Source organism: Cheilinus undulatus, linkage group 5, assembly GCF_018320785.1.
Source record: "Cheilinus undulatus linkage group 5, ASM1832078v1, whole genome shotgun sequence".
NCBI classification, from domain to species: domain Eukaryota; kingdom Metazoa; phylum Chordata; class Actinopteri; order Labriformes; family Labridae; genus Cheilinus; species Cheilinus undulatus.
In genome coordinates this window covers 23,643,522-23,662,732 of record NC_054869.1, presented here as the reverse complement: position 1 = coordinate 23,662,732, position 19,211 = coordinate 23,643,522, and the positions used below count along the sequence as shown (strand labels likewise).

General features: G+C 39.8%; 1 protein-coding gene across 3 annotated transcripts in view; it reads left to right on the top strand.

The window, feature by feature from the left end:
• The first annotated feature begins 394 nt into the window (after positions 1–394).
• fnbp1a (formin binding protein 1a) overlaps positions 395–19,211 on the top strand; it is a 31,371-nt gene continuing 12,554 nt past the window's right edge. The window contains exons 1-14 of one of the 3 annotated variants that reach the window (XM_041788643.1): positions 395–440; positions 8,244–8,359; positions 8,693–8,743; positions 9,136–9,283; positions 9,936–9,998; positions 10,134–10,229; positions 11,020–11,034; positions 11,283–11,411; positions 13,185–13,331; positions 13,547–13,723; positions 13,834–14,025; positions 18,100–18,114; positions 18,235–18,344; positions 18,946–19,078. In XM_041788643.1, the coding sequence (XP_041644577.1) occupies positions 417–440; positions 8,244–8,359; positions 8,693–8,743; positions 9,136–9,283; positions 9,936–9,998; positions 10,134–10,229; positions 11,020–11,034; positions 11,283–11,411; positions 13,185–13,331; positions 13,547–13,723; positions 13,834–14,025; positions 18,100–18,114; positions 18,235–18,344; positions 18,946–19,078 (1,416 nt within the window). In that variant the 5' untranslated portion in view covers positions 395–416. Of the gene's footprint in view, positions 441–3,666; positions 3,904–8,243; positions 8,360–8,692; positions 8,744–9,135; positions 9,284–9,935; positions 9,999–10,133; positions 10,230–11,019; positions 11,035–11,282; positions 11,412–13,184; positions 13,332–13,546; positions 13,724–13,833; positions 14,026–18,099; positions 18,115–18,234; positions 18,345–18,945; positions 19,079–19,211 lie in introns of those variants that run through there. The other 2 variants (XM_041788642.1, XM_041788644.1) reach the window with 2 other exon arrangements.

Sequence of the window (19,211 nt, the reverse complement as noted above, 5' to 3'; positions counted from 1 at the left end):
CCACAACTGCTGCTACCCATAATCCATGGTGGCTGGGATGACATGGTAACAGTGCTGGAGAAAACAGTGGCTTTCCTGGAGACAGAACTGGAATTTGTCCCTCATGAAGACCCTGATGTATCCAGGTAGAACACTAGGAAATAGACTAAGCCCAACAGATAGTAAATATACTTTAAAAAGGCTCATACCAATGAAACTGTTGAGACAATCTAGGGACATTCTGATTTTATGTTTGTCATGGTTAATTTATTTGGCAGTCATTTATGTCTTTCCTGCTAAAGAGTGGCTGCAGGATCAAGCCAGACTCCTCAGTGCAGGTATAGAGGGGGAGGGGTAGAGCTGATGTAATAAGAAGGCTCAGAATCAGGTGTGTCACCCTTTTGCCACACAGACACAGAGTGTGTTGGAATCACTGCATGGAGACCTCAGAGACGCCAGTGGTGAGGAAAATTTTAATTTAATCACACTAAACAATATAACAACTTTAATTTGGTGACTGAAAGGCTAAAATGATTTGTGTACTGTTAATTTAAGCCCTGCTATTTCAAATGTAGAGTTAAACACTGGCATAGACACTGGTGATTTGAGGTCTGATTTATCTTAGGATTTATCTTTGATTCTATTTCATTGTTTAAACTTATAAAGGCAATCTGATTGAGATTGAGATCATTTGATCTGATTTGATCTGATTTGGTTTAAATATTGACCATTTATTGATTGATTGATTTGAAAATAGACCACTAAAACATTAACATCAAGTCAATATATTTTAATCATTAAAGTAGTTACAATAGTTCACATGTATAATTCTGAGTTAAATTTATGAAGTAATTTAAATATTTAAGCATAAAGAATGAACTTGAATGAATTGGTCAAATAATTTAAGTTTAAAAACTGTTCAAGACTTACTGGGGCAAGGTTAAAGTGATTTAAATAATTTAAGGAATTTAAAGAATCAAGAAAGTCAATTGGTATATTTGCAGTTGATCCTTCGTTCAAAATGTATTTAAAATGGACATTAATAAGGCCATTTATTGGAATCCTTTTAATGACAGCCTGATTCTTTATCTATTTTTTTTGAGGTTATCAACCTGCTACTGCCACTGCTACTTCAACTGTTGTGACCAATAAATGGAGTAACATGAAGCAAGCTGAGTTGTGTCCAGCGTTTTCTGTTGATCTCCAGGCCTCAAGCGAGTAGGGGCAGGCAATGATACCAGGAAAAAGGGAAAATTAACTCGACAGAAACCAAGCTCATGGCATGCACCAAACCAACCATACTACAGCACTGTATATCTATAGACACCCCACATGTACCAGACATTACTTAGACCAAGCTGTGCAGGTGCCCCATCTGAATCCAAAGTTGTTGTCTGTAAGCCATTTCTGTGTAGCTTTGGCTCCATGCCTCAGGTCATTGTCTTGCTGGGAAATAATTTTTCTCCCCAAGCCATGGCCCTCTTGCAGACTGAATAAGAATGACCTCGAGGATTTTCCTATATTGGCTGCATTCATTTTACCCTCCACCTTTACAAGCCTTCCAGGGCCAGCTGCAGAGAAGCATCTCCACAGCATGATGCTGCCACCGCTGTGCTTCTCAGTGAGGATGGTGTGGTTGTGGTGATGTGCAGTGTTTGGTGTTGGCCAAACAAAGTACCATGTCTGATGGCCAAAAAGCCCCACTTTGGTCCCTTCAGATCAAAGAACTTTCTTCCACTTGACCATGGAGTCTCCCACATGCCTTCTGGTGAACCCTAGTGGAGATTTAATATGAGTTTTCTTCAATGGTGGCTTTTTCTCTTCCACTCTCCCATAAAGCTTTGACTTGTTAAGAACCTGGGCAGCAGTTGTTGTATGTAGAGTCTGTCCCATCTCAGCTGAAGCTTGAAACTCCTCCAGAGTGATCATAGGTGTCTTGAAGGCCTCTCTCACCTGTCTCCTTCTTGCAAGGTCACTAAGTTTGTGAGGACGGCAGGTTTACAATATGCACCCCATTCCTTGAATTTGGATTTAACTGAGCTCCAGGGGATGTTCAGTACCTTGGAAAATCTTTGTATCCATCCCCTGACTTATACTTTTCAATTAACTTTTCTCTGAGTTGCTTGGAGTGTTCTTTTATCTTTATGATGTAATGGTAGCCAGGGATACTGATAAACCAGTGACTGGACCTTCCAGACACAGGTGTCTTTTATACTACAATCACTTGAGACACATTCACTGCACTCAGGTTCACTAATTGTGAGACTACTAGCACCATCTGGCTGGACCTCTGTTGAATTACATGAGTCACTTTCAAGGGAGTAAATATTTATACAAGTAAGTACGGCTTCTCTGTTGAAAAATGAATAAAGTCTAATATAAAAGGTGTGCAGTCCATGGCTATATCTATTAAATCTTACATGCTTAGGATGCATAGCAAATTGATAATAGATAAATAGGTAATTTGATGATTCAAAGTACTTATGGTGTTTTTTAATACTGTATATGTATTGATACAAGAATGGTTTTGGCTTTTTTCCTCAAGAGCAATTAGGGCCCATTATTTTAAAATGCTATGTAAATTAATGATGTGATGTGACTAGGGTATTGACAGCATTAGCCTATTATATACTATTGTCCATAAACTACTGCCTGTGTTTAATAGGATCCTTAGCATAACTTGGCCCTTGCAGATGAAAAAGACATTTAGGATAGTATTAAAATAATTTTCCAGGGCATCACAAATTATCTTTCATTTTCCATGTGTTTTCCATGACTGGAAATTTGGTCAGCAGTTTTTCACGCTTTCCAGGAGGCGAGGATACCCTGCACAAAAGTAAATTTTCCACACAACACCAAACTCTTAGTACATTGAAGTTTTCACAAAATATCAGACATTTCCCATAGCACCAAACTTGTCCTACAACATTACACTGTGCATTTCTGTTCTAAACATTGTAGACCATTGCATTTGTTTTTGATATTGCAGCTTATTTCTCTGAAAGGATATAGTATTGACTGTTGCAGAGAGTTTGCCTATGTGAGAAAAGTACTAAAAAGAAATTGAATTTGGACGCAGGAATCACTGCACTGATTTATGAATGAAAGCAATGTTCATATAAATCAAATGTAAAACAGTTACATTGATTAAAGGCTGTCTACTGCTCCATATATTCAGAGTACTTTATTGTTTTAATATATATATAAAATGTGAAAATAAGGAATAAAAACAAGAATGCTTAAAATGAAATTGTTTTTTGCAATGGTGAGCCTGGTTTGATGACGTCACTACAGACTGCGATGTAGATGGGGCTGCCTGTGGGAGGAGTGACCATCACGGCATTAGTAGTAAAATGAATATTAATATCATTAATAATACCGACATTTTTTATCAGAAGGAAATGCACTTATGGTGAAATTATAGATGGATAGGTTGATTTAATAACTAAATATTTACTACCTTTCAAATGTATATGTCTCCAACGACATAACAGGAGCAGTTATTGTTATAATATGTGTGTGTGGCAGCAGGGCGGGCAGCAACTGAGCATGCTCAGAACATGCACACAAATACACATATTCACAAACACACACGATCTCAGCATCTCCTCACTGATGACAAAGGGTCCTACGGGGAGGCGCGCCGCGCGTGTCCGCGTCCTCTGCTCTAGTGCTGCTACAGACCCAGACAGACCAACAGACAGATACAGGGGGAGACTGACAAGCAGACAGACGTATTCCTAGTGAGACTGACTCGTTAACACACAGATAAAGGGTTCGACAGACAGGCTGTGGTTGTGTCAATGAGGATGCGCGCGGCGGGCAGCAGCAGCAGCTCGCGGTGATTGTCGGATTGGTACCAAGAGGCGGAGCGCGAGGAGCAAACCGGACACCATGAGCTGCAACTGGGGCACCGAGCTGTGGGTATGTACACCTGTTCACACCTGCTGCACCCGGACATCACCCGGTATAACATCCTAAAAAGCCGATTTTAGCGCCAGCTTCTGTCGCTCACCCGGTAACCCGTCGGTGTGTCGGTTACCGGGCGGCCTGATGGTGTGAATGTGTGTGTATGTGTGTAAGGCCCTCGTGCTTCTGTCAGCTCTGCCATAGCAACACGGTGAATGACGACAATGGCTCGCGTCCTCCATGATGCTGCAGCGCGCGACCAGAAAGAGGCAGAGACCCCCCATCAACCCAACCCCTGACCCTGACCACACTATTATTGTTATTATGAATCATTATCATCACGTGCCTTAATGACACATTGATGCAGTGTCTAATATGTCTATGTATAGCCTACGGGCCCTACAGTAAGTGTAACTGTAGGCCTATGTTTAAGAAAGAAACTCCATAAATCACATATCATTTCTTCTCCTCTCCCATGGTCAGATTTTTTTCCTCTTATTTGTGGCATTTCAGGAAAGAAACCCACAGGAATTATACAATGTTACATCTCAAGCACACGTGAGTCAATTTAACAGTGTGAGCTAGGGTTGTAACAGGCTAAACACAGCTTTAACAGGCCTATAGTTTTATTACTTATCAACAAGAACATATCAAGGATGTGATCAGATAAGGGAAACATACAGTATCAACTGTATCATTAGAGATTGCCGGTATCAGTAGGTGCATACACAGTATATTTATTACAATAATACACATGATAAATGATACATATGTGACTGCGCTGTGAAGAATATATACAACAGAAATGTGGTTAGAATACGTAAGAATTGCTTCTGACTTAACACACTGGCCTCTAACTGGCCAAAAAGAAAAATGCAAACTAAGTATAGAAATAAATAAGTATTGCAGCACTGGGTGTCACATATAAAAAAAGGTTACCAATGAGCCTTTAGTTGCACCTAGGTACTCGACAGACAGAGTAAATTTGGATGAATTCTGTAGATGTATGCAAAGATAATATGGTTGAAAACTGACATTTTTATATCATGTGCACCTTTACATTAGAAATTGCTGTAAAGTAATTAATCAGTCAGCATTTAATTCAGCATTCTAATAAAGCAAACACAGCCTTTTCAAAGTCTGTCACCTCTTTGGCAGAGGAATTCAAAACTCATGCAGCATCTTTGGCAGTATCACTGGGCCAAACTGAGCATTCAGAGGATGACACTTTAATGGTACTTTCTCTCTGGACGTGTTTGACTTCTAGAGAAGATTAACAGATCTCTTTCTGAGCCTCCCTTTGGTTTGTATTGAGGGTTCTTCTGTTTTTTGGAAGATGAAGATGTTTGCAGTCTGAAGTCCTGAAAGTTCTGGAACTGGTTTTCTTTAAGGATGTCCCAACACTCATTCAATTTTAAATTTTCCTTGAGCCCTGTCTGATCATTAGGAGTCAATGCTGCGCCCCCAAATTTAACTGATAGCATGTATTGAGCTCCAGACATAAGGGCCAAGGGGTACAACCTGACCAGAGAACCTGACTTTATAGTTAGTCCTTTGAGACTTGGTGGGCTTCAGATGTATGTTTGTTGCTATTACAGCAACACTAATCTAAAGTATTTATGCTAGAGATGTATGATATTGGATTTTTGCTGATTTCTGATTTTCCAAATTCATTTTAGCCAAGAGTATATTCATACTTTTTTTTTTTTTTGGCTTTTTTGCTGTTTCATTAGAGAGAAGGCAGTAGATAGAGCTGGAAACAGGGATTAGAGAGTCGGGAAGGACATGCAGTGAAAGAGCCACAGGCCAGACTTGAACCTGGACTGCCCTCGTATATGGGGCGCAACGTAACCACTAGGCCATCTGCACCCCAATACCTTTTTTATTGTTAAGAACGCAAAGTCTGTCCTGTGCAAAAAGAGGCTGAGTCAAGCAGAGCTGAAAGGAGGGAAAAAGACAGTCCAGTAGTTGTTTGATGAGGCTTCTTTTAGAAAGTTCAGGGACTCCTTGAGTGTGTGTAGCACACTAGGCAGTTACCTATACCTGATGGTACACTTGTGTGTTTTACTGATACTTAAGGCCATTATATCATATATATACTGCTGATATATATGCCAGATGTAACAGCTGTAAAAGTAGGAAGATATTCTCATGATGTTAATTACCTTTTTAAGCTAATATCTGCTGATACCCATATCTTGCTGATAATGTCACACATCACTAAGTAATACTTTACTACAGTTAAAGTCCCTGTAAAGTGGTAGAAAAAAAGAAGATTTTAGGTTTTTCTTATGACAGGCCACTGTCATCTCCAAGTTTATAAAATTAAGCTTCAAAATCATGAAAAATGTAGCAGTAATAGCTGCTCTAGGATGGTGTGGGCGTGTCGGTTGAATAAGTCGAGGCCACACCCACTCATGAGAAATACAGTCCTCTCTAATTAAAAAAAAAATGCTTCTGATCAGAGCGCAGCTGCCGGGCTTCATGCCAGAGCAGAAAGACAGAAGTAACTGTTTTCTGGTTAAAAAAAAATCGCTCTGTTAGGATGCTTTTAATGACCTGTAGGCCACTGTGGCTGATAGATTTGGGAAATTTACCTCACAATGAACAAAAACATAGCATGTAGCTGACTGTTAACTTTCAATGAAGGCAGTGATATGAGCAAACAACAGACTGTACTGAGATGAACTGCTTGTATATTGTGGTAGTGTTAGGGGGCAGGGTGATACCCCATCATGACCAGTGATGTCACTGGCTGCTATAGAATAAATTCAAGCCAGTTGGCCTAAATCCAAAATTCTGTGTTTTCACATGTTTACCGCAACCTTATTCCAACATATCTTGTGTGTTTAGACACAAAGTTAGGATTTCACTTTACAGGGACTTTAAGCAATATCAAACAAGAAAGAGAGATGTTGAACTGGACAGCTGTGATGTGGTTAAATGTTTGTGACTGCAGGCAGAGGAGTAAAGATAATCAGCTTTATTTGATTAATGTGTAGCCAAGACAAACACCGTCTACTGAAATGCAAAATGTTGAAAGTCAGAACACCTGGTTGAGACAGTCATTCATAGTGATGCTGTTCTCTCTATCAGCAATCATGGAATACCTCCCATCCAATCAGATTACCCAGTGAGAACTAACTGTTGTATAATACAGTATTAATTCTGTATTATACAACAGTTATAACTCTTCAGTAAGATTACTCTAATACAGTAATACTGTACTTTAAATACTGTTGGACAGTATGAACTCTATACTAAAACTGTACTACACTAGACATACTATGATACAACAGTTATATGGTACTTTGTCAGCTATCCTGTAACACAGCAGCATTTCCTCCCAACAATACTTACATTGCAGAAAGATAGATTACTGTAAAATTCATTTCAATACAGATGATGCAATATCATAGTCCTCAGTACCCTAACACAGTCAAGCTTTCCCTCAGTTACAGTGTGATTTGAATTCCAACTAGCTTTAATTGGTCTCAGACTAATGAAGAAGAAGCCTTTTGGAGGAGAGGCAAAACGTCTTCAAGAGTCTCAGTCAAGTCCAGTTAACCCCTTTGGACCAAGTTTTGGATAACTATGATTTGGATGAATGAGAACCTACACAGAGATTATCAGTTTTATTTTGTGAATTCACTCTCTATACATATATGACTGCTTGACTGCTATGACTGCCACTGGATGCCTTTCATCACAGTGCTTTTCACTTTATCTCTGGAGACAAATTTCATACTTACCACTGTGACCTGTAATGTTAGTGGACCCTCGGTGGGTCTGCGAAGCAACACAGTATTCCGTTTGTTTACAGAGTACTCATTGGTAAACTCCTTCCTTACCTGATTTCCCTCCCATCTATAAACATTTCAAGCCATACAACCAGATCTCATATCTGGATCACACATTAAAATACGAGGTTTAGAACCGAATGGGTTAAGATCGCTTTTAGTGTTGCTGGAACTATCATGTGGATTTCCAGGCTGTCATCTCTGGTATCTTATTCCTTCACGATGTGAGGAATGTGATAGCAGCTGCTTTAAATGTGACATATTAATCAGGGCATGGGCCTGCAAGTATGGATATTTGTTCATGAATTTATCTGTAATTATCTTAGTTGTGTTACTGTGTTTTTCTTATTCTTTCTCTTACTTTATTGCTGCAGGGCAACATTGGGAAAAAAACCTAGGTCTCAGTGGGTTATCCCTGCTAAAATAAAGGATTAAAAAACATTAACACTGTACTACACGTAATATATTACACAGTTTTATTACTGTAGTTCAGTGCCGCAAGGTGCCAGTACTTGAGGCTGGATGAAGTGAAATGTTTGCTGTTATGTGTTTCAGGATCAGTTTGATAACTTGGAGAAACACACCAGTTGGGGAATCGACTTTCTGGAGAGATACACTAAGTTTGTTAAAGAGAGAGCCGACATCGAGCTGAGCTACGCCAAGCAAATCAGGTACTTGTGTCACATGTTGATCTCTTTTACACCACTTCTCTCTTCTGTAGAAATATTTATGAACTGTAAATGTCCTAGAGTTTCAGAGGCATGAGCTGTTTTAAACTCATATTCAAAGTTAAGGGACTTTAAATATTTGTCATTTTATTACATTTGTAAGCAAACAGCAGAAAATTTGATTCAAGGATGTGGTTAGAGGGCCATTAATGTTTCATGACCAGCAAACTGATGACAACCATTGTGATGAAATCTCTACCTTTTTGTGTCTCTGGTAGTTTCTACTGTTTGCATGTCTCTATCTGTATATCTCTGTTTTTACTTGTCTGCCTGCAGGAGCCTGTCTAAGAAGTATCATCCCAAGAGAAGCAGAGAGGATGAAGGCAGGTCAGTAATGTTTTTGATGCAATTGTTCAGGTCCAGAAGTCCCCTAAAATCAAAATTATGAAAACTGAGGATGGATTGGTTGCTAGTCAACCACAGGGCTGACTGACAGAGATAAAACAGTGACCGTTTAACCTATTGAGCATGTATTTTTCAGAGGAACCAGTTTTTTTATTGTTTAGGGTCTCACTGGTTGCTGAAGGTGCATATAATTTTTCTTACAAGTTATTGCAGACAAGTTTTTTGATTGTTAAAGGTGTATGTCATTTCTTATTAGCTTTAATGCAACATGTCTAGTTTTTTACAGTTAGTTTTAAATTGTTTGTAGGATAGCTGTACATCTTATCAGTGGTTGGTTGTTAAAAGTACATCTGGATTCTGATTGGTTGTTCCAGATACACTTGGTGTTTGGCGTTTGCAGCAACTCTCCGTCAGCTGAATGAACTCTCGATTCAGAGAGAAGAACTCGCTGAAAACCTGAGCACACAGATCGTCTGTGAGCTGTCCCGATACACTCAAGAGCTGAAGACTGAGAGGAAAACTGTGAGTACGCAAACACAAAGACATTCACAAAAAGAGAAACAGCTAGTGCTTTCAAAGTTTTCAATTAATTCTGAGTCGTTAATCACAGGGATAAAAAAATGGGATTGAAAAATTATGCTAATCAATCGCACTCTGATGCCATGACTGGCTAAAGCAGCTTCATAACTTCGATTTGAACACATGAAAAGTCATTGTTTTTTTTATTTTTATTTTATGGATTATGGATTTCTACGGATTAACACCATCGTGGATTGACCCATGAATGCACAATCTGTCCATGGTCTCCACTTATTCTGTTTCAAAGGCTAATAAAAAAGTTTTGATTCCATTCAGAAGCATGTCCTTTCTCATTGTTTTGTAACTGTTATTATTTAATCTATCTGTAGTACAATCTTTCTTAAAGTATCAGCATATGTGATTAATTTCAATTAATTATTAGGCTTATAATTAATAGAATACAACTTTTTAATTGACTGACAGCTCTACAAACAACAGAAAAATATGAACAAACATGCTGTACATTCACACAAAAAACAAACAAAATCAAGCACAAAACACAGAAAAACATACCTCATTGGTATAAATCTTGAAAGCTTGTGATAAACTTAACTTTAGAAAAACTAAAAAAAAAACATTGTAATGTTTGTTGCAGCATTTTCAAGATGGCCGCCGTGCTCAGCAGCACATTGAGAGCTCCTGGAAACAACTTGAGTCTGTGAGTGACATGGGACCTTAAATATTAGTCCACCTGATGCCAGATTCAAAATCCGGTTGTAAAATCATTAAAACAAAATGTATTTTCATCTTATGCATTATAGTATTTGTATTGACCTTTTTAATTGTTGTGTAGAGTAAACGCCGGTTTGAGCGTGACTGTAAGGAGGCGGAGCGAGCTCAACAAATCTCAGACAGAATTGACCTCGACAACAAGACGGATGGAGAAAAGGTCTGTTTGTCTCCTTTTTCTCTTTAAGTTCGACTGAAAAAATGTGCCTTGAGATTTTATACACGAAACAGCTCTTTAAAGTGTAAGTGAACCCCCAGCTCATAGCTAACTCTGCCCACTTCAAGATTTCAAAAAATGCACAGAAAGTGAGCAGTTTGGTACTGAGAGGAGGGAGGGGAAAGGGACGGAGTTTTTTGTTGTTGTTGTTGTTTTTTTACAGACGGGGTTTTCTAGATGAAGTGGAAGTGACAGTGACTCCCTTTGCCAGAAAATGACATAGAGTCCTGTAGCACTGCTGCCTCAGAGCAATCTTTTGAGGTGGAGGATTTTACCCCTCCAGAGTCCCCTGAAGCAGGCTGTGGAGTGATGGTGGACCGTGGTGGTCCTGAACACTACCTGTCTGGGCTGTTTGCTCCAGCACCGGTGTTATTAAAGCCGGAGCTCTCAGAGCCAAAGCAGTGCAGGAGAGGATGGGAGTGGTCTCTGAATGGTAAAGTCAGTTAGAGGCGGTCACGTTCTACCTTTTATATAGAGTTTGTTACATAGAAACCTACTATCGGTACGTTTCTACGCCACGAAAGCTCCACCTTTTCAGAAAAGATTTTTCAAAGCAGATGTCCGTTTGAGCTAATTAAAAGCTGTAAAATGCCGATTTTTATCAGTTTGGTCCAAATGTCAATTTTTTCAGTGTACAGCTGAAAAAAATGTTGAAGTGTTCACTGCTTCTTTAATTAATGATTTGGTTTCACTTACCTGAACTCCTGCCTGTCTGTGTCTGTCTGTCTCTTAGCGCTGCACCCTGAAGGTAAGAGCCTTCACCGCTTCTTCTAATGTTGTTCTAATATAAAAGAGTGAAGATCTTGAATTTGGATGGTCTTAGTCTAGCTTAGCATTAAAACTGGAAGCAGACTGGACCATCACATTTGATACTGACTTACATTATTAATTTAAAAGTTTGATCCAAACGGATTTAAGTTATTAGAGTGAATAGTTCCTTCTTTAGATATTCTTTGTGGAAAACTTACGCCGTTGTCACCTGTTTGTCTGTTTCAGGCTCGTCAGACAGCTCAACAGAAAAAAGAAGCTGCCGAAGAAGCAAGGAAAGACTATGTGACCAGTTTAAACCAATTCAACCAAGATCAACACCAGCACTACCACACGCTGGTTCCTGTCATCTACCAGGTAAACAAACTGCATCACTCTCTGGTACCTCCCCTAACATGGAACCAAAAATGCAAGTGAACAGTTGTCTACCCTGTTAATAAGTAGTAAAACAAGTTTGTATTATTCATACAGCCACTTTATAACAGTTTTACCAGCAGACTTGACACAGGTGCTAGTTATAGTCTAGGTAAAGAAGCAGCTTGGTTTTTTATTTATATTTAAAGTGACTTCAGAAAGTATTCAGACCCCCTCAATTTTTTCAAATTTGTCACATTGTTAATGAAAAAATAAAATATCACATTGACATACTGTAAGTATTCAGACCCTTTGTAAAAACATTTGAAATGTAGCTCACGTTCCTCCCATTTCTCTTGATCTTTGCTGAGATGTTTCTACACCTTGATTGGAGTCCACTTGTGCTAAATGAAATTGGTTGGACATTATTATGAAAGGCACACATCTCTCAGAGAAGGCCTCACAGCTGACAATGTATATTAGAGCTAAAACCAAGCCATGAGGTCAAAGGAACTGCATGGGGAGATCAGAGCAAGAACTGCTTTAAAACACAGATCTGGGAAAGGCTACCAAAAATTCTGCTTCACTGAAGGTTCCCAAGAGCACAGGGGCTTCCATAATTCTCAAATGGAAGAAGTTTGTCAAAATCAGGAATCTTCCAAGAGCTGGTCGCTTGGTGAAAATTGAGCAGTAGGAGGAGAAAAACCTTGGTAAGAGAGGTGACCGAGAGCATGATGATCATTTTGACTGACCTCCAGAGATCCTGTGTGGAGATGGGACAAAGGTCCAGGATGACCACCATGATTTCAACGCTCCATGGATCCAGGCTTTAAGATTCTCCAGTCTGATTAAACTAAGATTGGACGGTTTGGCCTCAGTTCTCAATGTTATGTCTGGAGGAAACCAGGCACTTCTCATCACCTTGCCATTACCACCTTGACAGTGAAGCATGGTGGTGACAGCATCATGCTGAGGGGGTGTTTTTCAGGAGCAGGGACTGGGAGACTGGTCAGCATTGAGGGAAAGTTGAGATAACTTCTATGAAAATCTGGTCTGCAGTGCTCAAGACCTCAGACTGGGCTGAAGGTTCACCTTTCAACACGATAATCACCGTAAGAACATGGCCAAGATGACACAGGAGTGGCTTAGGGACGACTCTGTGAATGTCCTGGAGTGGCCCAGCCAGAGCCCTGACTTGTACGCTGACTTGAACATCTCTGGAGAGACCTGAAAATGTCTTTCCACTGATGGTCCCCATTTAACCTGACTGAGCTTGATAAAATTTGCAAAGCAGAATGGCAGAAAATCCCCCAAGCCAGGCATGCAAAGCTTGTTGAGTCATACTCAAAAAGACTTGCAGTAATTGTTGCCAAATGAGCTTCAACTAAGCATTGAGTAAAGGATCTGAATGTTTATGTCAATGTGATATTTCTGTCTGTTTGTTTTTTGTTTGTTTTTTTAATAAATTTGCAAAAATGTCTACAATTCTGTTTTCACTTTGTCGTGATGGGACATGTTGCAGCGTCAGGCTGCAACATAACCAAATTGAAAAAAGGGAAGGGAGTCTGAATACTTTTTGATGCACTGTATATTCTGGGTAAACTAGCAGGAGAGTAGACTGGTTCATTTTACCTATCAGATGAGCCAGCACTTTAACATACCATGCCATTTATTTACCAGGTAAACAAGAAGTTCACAGCACTAGGACAATTAGAGACAGGTAAACCAGGCTCATATACCAGATTGCATTAACTTGTCATGTCTCTGTGTTTGCAGCGTATCCAAGACATGGAGGAGCGGAGGATTGAGAGAGTCTGTGAAGCAATGCGTTTGTCAGCAGAGGCAGAGAGAAAAGTTCTTCCAGTTGTGAGTCGTTGTCTGGACGCCATGATGAATGCTGCTGAAAGCATCCAGCCCAGGATGGTGAGTCTGTCCCAGGCTAAAACTTTGTTACCTTTAGGAGTGGGTTAGTGGTGGTAGTTTTGGGGATACAGTTGATTGAAGATATACAGCATGTCAGTATGTGTCTGGATATTGGCTAGCATTTGTTCCCTTATTTAATTCTTTTATAGCAGTATAGTAAAAATGAAAAAAGATAAGGTCTGATTTTGTGAACATACATTTTTGTGTGCTTGTAGGATACCCGGCAGGTGGTGGAGGTGTATAAATCAGGCTTCGACCCTCCTGGTGATGTAGAGTTTGAGGATTACAGCGCCTCTATGAGGAGGAGTATCTCTGAATCTAGTTACCTCGACAACCGAACAGAGGGGAGGAGGCACAGCAGGAAGCTCTGGCCCTTTATACGAAAGAACAAGGTGCACAAATTCACATGCATGTATACACACAACACAGGTAAAGACATGAAAAATACAGTTTGAAGAGTCAACCAGCTGTACTGACCACGACATTCCTTCTCTCTCTCCAGCTGCTGACACTCCTGTCCTCCCCTCGCCAGCCTCCCCCTCCACCCCCAACCTCCCCCTTACCTGGTGCTGTAACCGACAGCCCTCAGTCCCCACCCCCTACCTCTAGAGAACCAATCACACAGCGGCTGAATGACCTCATGACCTCTGGATCCAGAACTAGAAAGCAGTGTCTGCGCAGCCTGAAGAGAGGGGTACACACAAACATGTGCAGACACCACATAAATCTGCAAACACAAACTCAAACAGTAGTATTTACACACATATGGTTTATTTTAGAATTTTTAGACCAACAGTATGTAAATTCTGCCACCATGGGCGAGTGAGTGAGAGAGCGAAGGAAGCAGCAGACCCAGTTTTAAATCGTCAATCATCATCTAAATGAGTTGGGCTGATGTGAAAATTCACATAAAACAAACCTGTTCAGAAAAATAAGGCAGCAAAGGTTTTGGCATCACTGTGCAAACATGATTGGAATAATATGAGTTTGATCTTTTTTTAACGTGCCAAAAATACTGAAGAATAAAACAGACTCAGTGTGCAAAGGCCTTAATACCTTAGAATAATGTCGCTGGGGGTTGAGTCACACTTGTATGTGTACACCTGATTTGGCCCCAAACCTGTCTTGATGCTCTGCACATGCTCCACAGTTCCCTGCCAGGCGTCTTAACCAGAGATCAAACTGCTCCTCTTAACTGTGCATGTCAACTAGTTCTTTGTGCAACCGAGTGTAACCCTGAACTTTTAAGTTGATTTACCCTCAGATTGGAAACTCTGAGTTTCTGGTGTCAGAATGGCTTATTTAAGTGTGCTCAATGAACTTTGACGTGGTTCACTTGGAGTTCAGTGCATATACCACGACTATAAAAAGACACAAACAATGGAGCCCAAACACTATGATCCAAAATGTCAACATGGGACAGAAAGACTAATTTAACTCTCTTAATCTATAAATCCTCAAACAGACGTGGCAAGTTTTATTATGTTTTAGAAAACAGTAGCAGTACTTCAGGCAAAGGAGAGAGATGCTGTGGGAGATAACTGCTGATAAAGTCAATGTGTGTTTAAATGTTGTCTAGTTATTTGATATTTATTCACACCTGTAATATTACAGTTGAAAACTGGTGAAAGGATATTGAATCAAAAATGTATTTTTTATTTACAGTACTTGGAAGCAACTGAAACATAAAACTGTAGTTCAAACAGTGAGAGCTTTTATGCAGAAGGCTCATGAAGGACAACTTTAATCATGTTTGGATATCAAACAAAGTAAATATCAGTGGCTATTTTGATTTGCATTAGCTTTATCCTCAAGCTAGTATGAAACAAAAATATTCTATCACCTGCAATATATCTTGTTAAGTTAATTGATTACACCTAATTCAATCAACATCTCCAAGTCCTGACGTACGTGTAGCTCCCAGAGCACCATTGTAGAGCCCTGTGCGGGACTCTTTTCTTATCAATCCTGCTGGATTTCTGACCATTACCGCCCCTACTTCAGGGCGTGCCATCCACTCCTGCCCACAAGAAGTGTGTGTCTAATCCCGCCTGCATCTGTCATGGATACTGACTAACCATTTTAAATATTCCAAATAACAAACAGTGCGTTTAGTCAAAGAAAGAGTATGAAGAATATTAATGTGTTCACTTAAGCACCACCTTGACAAAGTTTCTTCACTGAATGAAGGAGAAAACAACGGCACATCTAGTCACATCTTCGTCATGCGTAAATGGGCCACACATAGATAAAAGAGCAGCTGGGAGCCTCAGACTGATTTAACCCTTGGTTATGGCTAAGTAATAATAATTTCAAAGTAATATTTATTGACCTTATTTACACATAATTTATTTTTAAGTCATACAAAAGTGGAATTGTTTCCTTACCTCTGGAAAACCGCAATGTGAGCCCTTCTATCAGCTTTTGCAAACAGTAGGTTAATCCTTACTCTATTAAAGGTGTGCTGTTAGCCTCATCATTAGACAATAAATGCAGAAAGGCCAATTTGCATGAAAAGGGATGTTTTCCCCAAATTACTGCATAATGGCTCAGTGTCTCTGCATCCCAGTGCTCCCATTATAGTGCAGTGAGTACCATAACTAAAAGTCATGACATCTTCAATACGCATTTTCAATAGTATCGCTAACAGACTTAATACAACAACCTGGATTTTCATTCAGACAAACAGTGAATCTCTTTTAGCTCACATGACACTGGCTGTAGGAATGAATGAAGAAATGAAACAGTGTTTCTAGCACTGTAAGATGGAGGAGATGGAGAGAAACTCTGGCTTTATTGAAGGAAAAACAGCTCCTTACCAGGTTAGGTTCACTGACTTAGTCAACATGGTACATGGCTCAGGTTTAAGTTGCGTCTTTTGCTTGAGCCAGCTTGGGGGACCCCTCTTTCTTGGGTTTGCGTTGTTTCTCTTCCTGAAATGGAAACTTGGTTTCCCTTATTTCAGAGTTAAAAGACTCTGGCTTTGCATTAAACCTGCTTTCTAAAGTGGCCGCTGGGGTTAAAAATTATGTAAACAAGTAGCATATGCAACAGCACAATGATTGGTGTGAAGCTCAGATAATAAAGTCCATCCATCCATCCATCCTCATCTGCTTATCATGGTGGCGTAACAATTTCCAGTTCCTCCTGAGGGGATTCCAAGGCGCTCCCAGGCCAGATGGGATATATAATCCCTCCAGCGAGTTCTGGGTCTGCCTCGGGGTCTCCTCCCTGTAGGACGTGCCCAGAAGACCTCGACAGGAAGGCGCAGAGGAGGCATCCTGATCAGATGCCCGAACCACCTCAATTGGCTCCTTTCAATGTGAAGAAGCAGCAGTTCTGCTTCGAGATCCTTCTAGATGTCTGAGCTCCTCAAAGTATCTCCCAGGCTGGGCCTGGCCACCCAGTCTCATTGTGACTGCTTGTATCTGCGATCTCATTCTCTCTTTCATTACCCAGAGTTCATGACCATAGGTGAGGGTTGGGACATAGATTGATTGGTAAATTGAAAGCTTTGCCTTTCTGCTCAGCTCCCTCTTCACCCTATGCTACGGTACAGTGCCTGCAACACTGCTGACGCTGCACCAATCCGCCTGTCAATCTCACAGTCCATTTTACCCTCACTTGTGAACAAGACCTGAGATACTTAAACCCCTTCATTTGGGGCAATGACTCATTCCCCACCTGGAGGGGGCAACCCACTGTTTTCCGGCAGAGGACCATGACCTCAGACTTAGAGGTGCTTATTCTCGCACCAGCACAAACCGCTTCAAAGCCTGCTGGAGTTCCCCAGCTGAGGCCAGCAGAACCACATCATCTGCAAAAAGCAGTGATGAAACTCTGAACTCCCCAAACTGGAGACCCTCCTCCCCCGACTGCGCCTTGAGATTCTGTCTATGGACAGATAATAGTATATTTATTTAACCCATAGGCTTAATGTCATTGAAAATATACCTGTGGTCCTGCTTTTTTGTCTAATGTCATTAACATCCCTGTTGAATTCCTGTTTGAGTTGAATCCATGACTTTTTTTATTTTGTCACATCTTACATACTCTCTTATTTCTTATTTTAATCTTATTTTCAATTTAAACCTGTATAAACACTTTCCTGTCCACACATGTGTACATGTTTTTATGTTGACACTTGCATAAATTCACATAGCGCTTAACAAATTTATTAGACCACCCTAACCCTAACCAAAGTAAGGTTTATGCCACAGCTGCCCTAAATTAACAGCATTGGTAATTACCAAAATCATTTTTTATGTTTATGCAATGGTTAATACACCAATATGTAGAAGCTGTTCAACCCAAATTATATTTTTAATGCTAAAATATAATTATTATTGTTATCCATGAATTTTCAAATTTACTGATTTAGAAAAAACTGCAAAAATAGTAAAGCACATTAATAGTTCTTGATTAATATGTCAAATTATAGTTATTTACTTGCATTCCTGAACAGAAAAATGAGTTTTAGTTGTTGAATGTTATGCTTGATTGATTTCTGACTTCTCAGAGAAGCCCAGTGAGCTGGCTGAAATTTGGGTGAATTCAGTTTGAAATCCCTCATTCCTGTTCAAAATGGTAAAACGTGGAGAGCTCACTGAAAATGAAAGAGTCCGCATTAAAGCACTTCATGATGCTGGATGGTCTCTGAGACAAATATGACAGGAGGTCTAATAAATGTGTTAAGCACTGTATTTTTTAAATGACCTGCTGTGTTGTTAATGTAATGTTTTCTTCATGCTCCTCTGTGATTGGACAGCTGTCACTCAAATTGGTAGGTATCTCAACTGTCAGAAATGTACAGATTTATCAATCCAGAAAACTTCTGCTGTTACATGTATTTAATTTATATAATGTAACAATGTTATGCATTATTTGAATATTTTTGTTGTAGGGCTCGGGTCCTGCAGACTGCAGTCATCTTCCTCCAGAACAAAGAAGGAAGAAACTTCAAACAAGAATCAACAGCATCAACCAAGAGATCCAGAGAGAGAGAGAGCAGAGGTAACACACACTGATCACCTGTATGCAAACACTGAAACACCGCATACAGACAGAAATGATTTAATAATGGACTAGTGTCTCTCTCTTGTTGTGGATCTCAAACTGGCTCTGATTCTCTGCTGCTCTGCTGCCTCCTGCTGGTTTGGTGGAGAATATCTGATGTTTATTAATCAGCTGCAGAGGGAGAAAAAGATTGCTCATTTCAAAATTACCTCATCCACATGTACATGTCTAGTCCCAACATTTTTGATGTATTGTTTCTCAATTTATAATATCTTATATTCCCATTACAACATTGGTTTCCTCCAGTTATATTGTTGATAACAGCTTTATGGCTACTCTCTTATAACCTTGATTTCATTTTCCTGTAAATTATATACAGTAAATAAGATCATGATTTCACTTTTTTTTCCTATTTGATAAAAAATAAACCTTTTTTATTCAAACAGAAAGTTCACATGGGAAAAAAACAAAAGCACAAACTGATTTTCGTATCTTTAAAAAACATCATTATGACTGTGTGATAGAACATGATCGGTTAAGGCATCTTTTCCTTTCCCAATCTTATTCTCTTTATGTGTATTATATTGTATTGCTTCAGAGATGCCTTATTAAAGATGAGGGAGGTGTATGAACGGAGTCCTCAGATGGGCGACGCTGGCAGTTTGGAGCCTCGACTAGAGGAGGTGAAACAGAGTCTGCAGAAGCTGGAGGACGAACTGAGGAAGAACCAGGTTTATATTTTCATTTTATACACAGTGCATTTACAGGCAAACTATAAATTCGGGCTGCTAATAGCACAAAGAATGATGCAAAAATTGCAAGTGCTTCCTTTCCCCTCTTAGTTCACGGTTTCAATTCACAAAA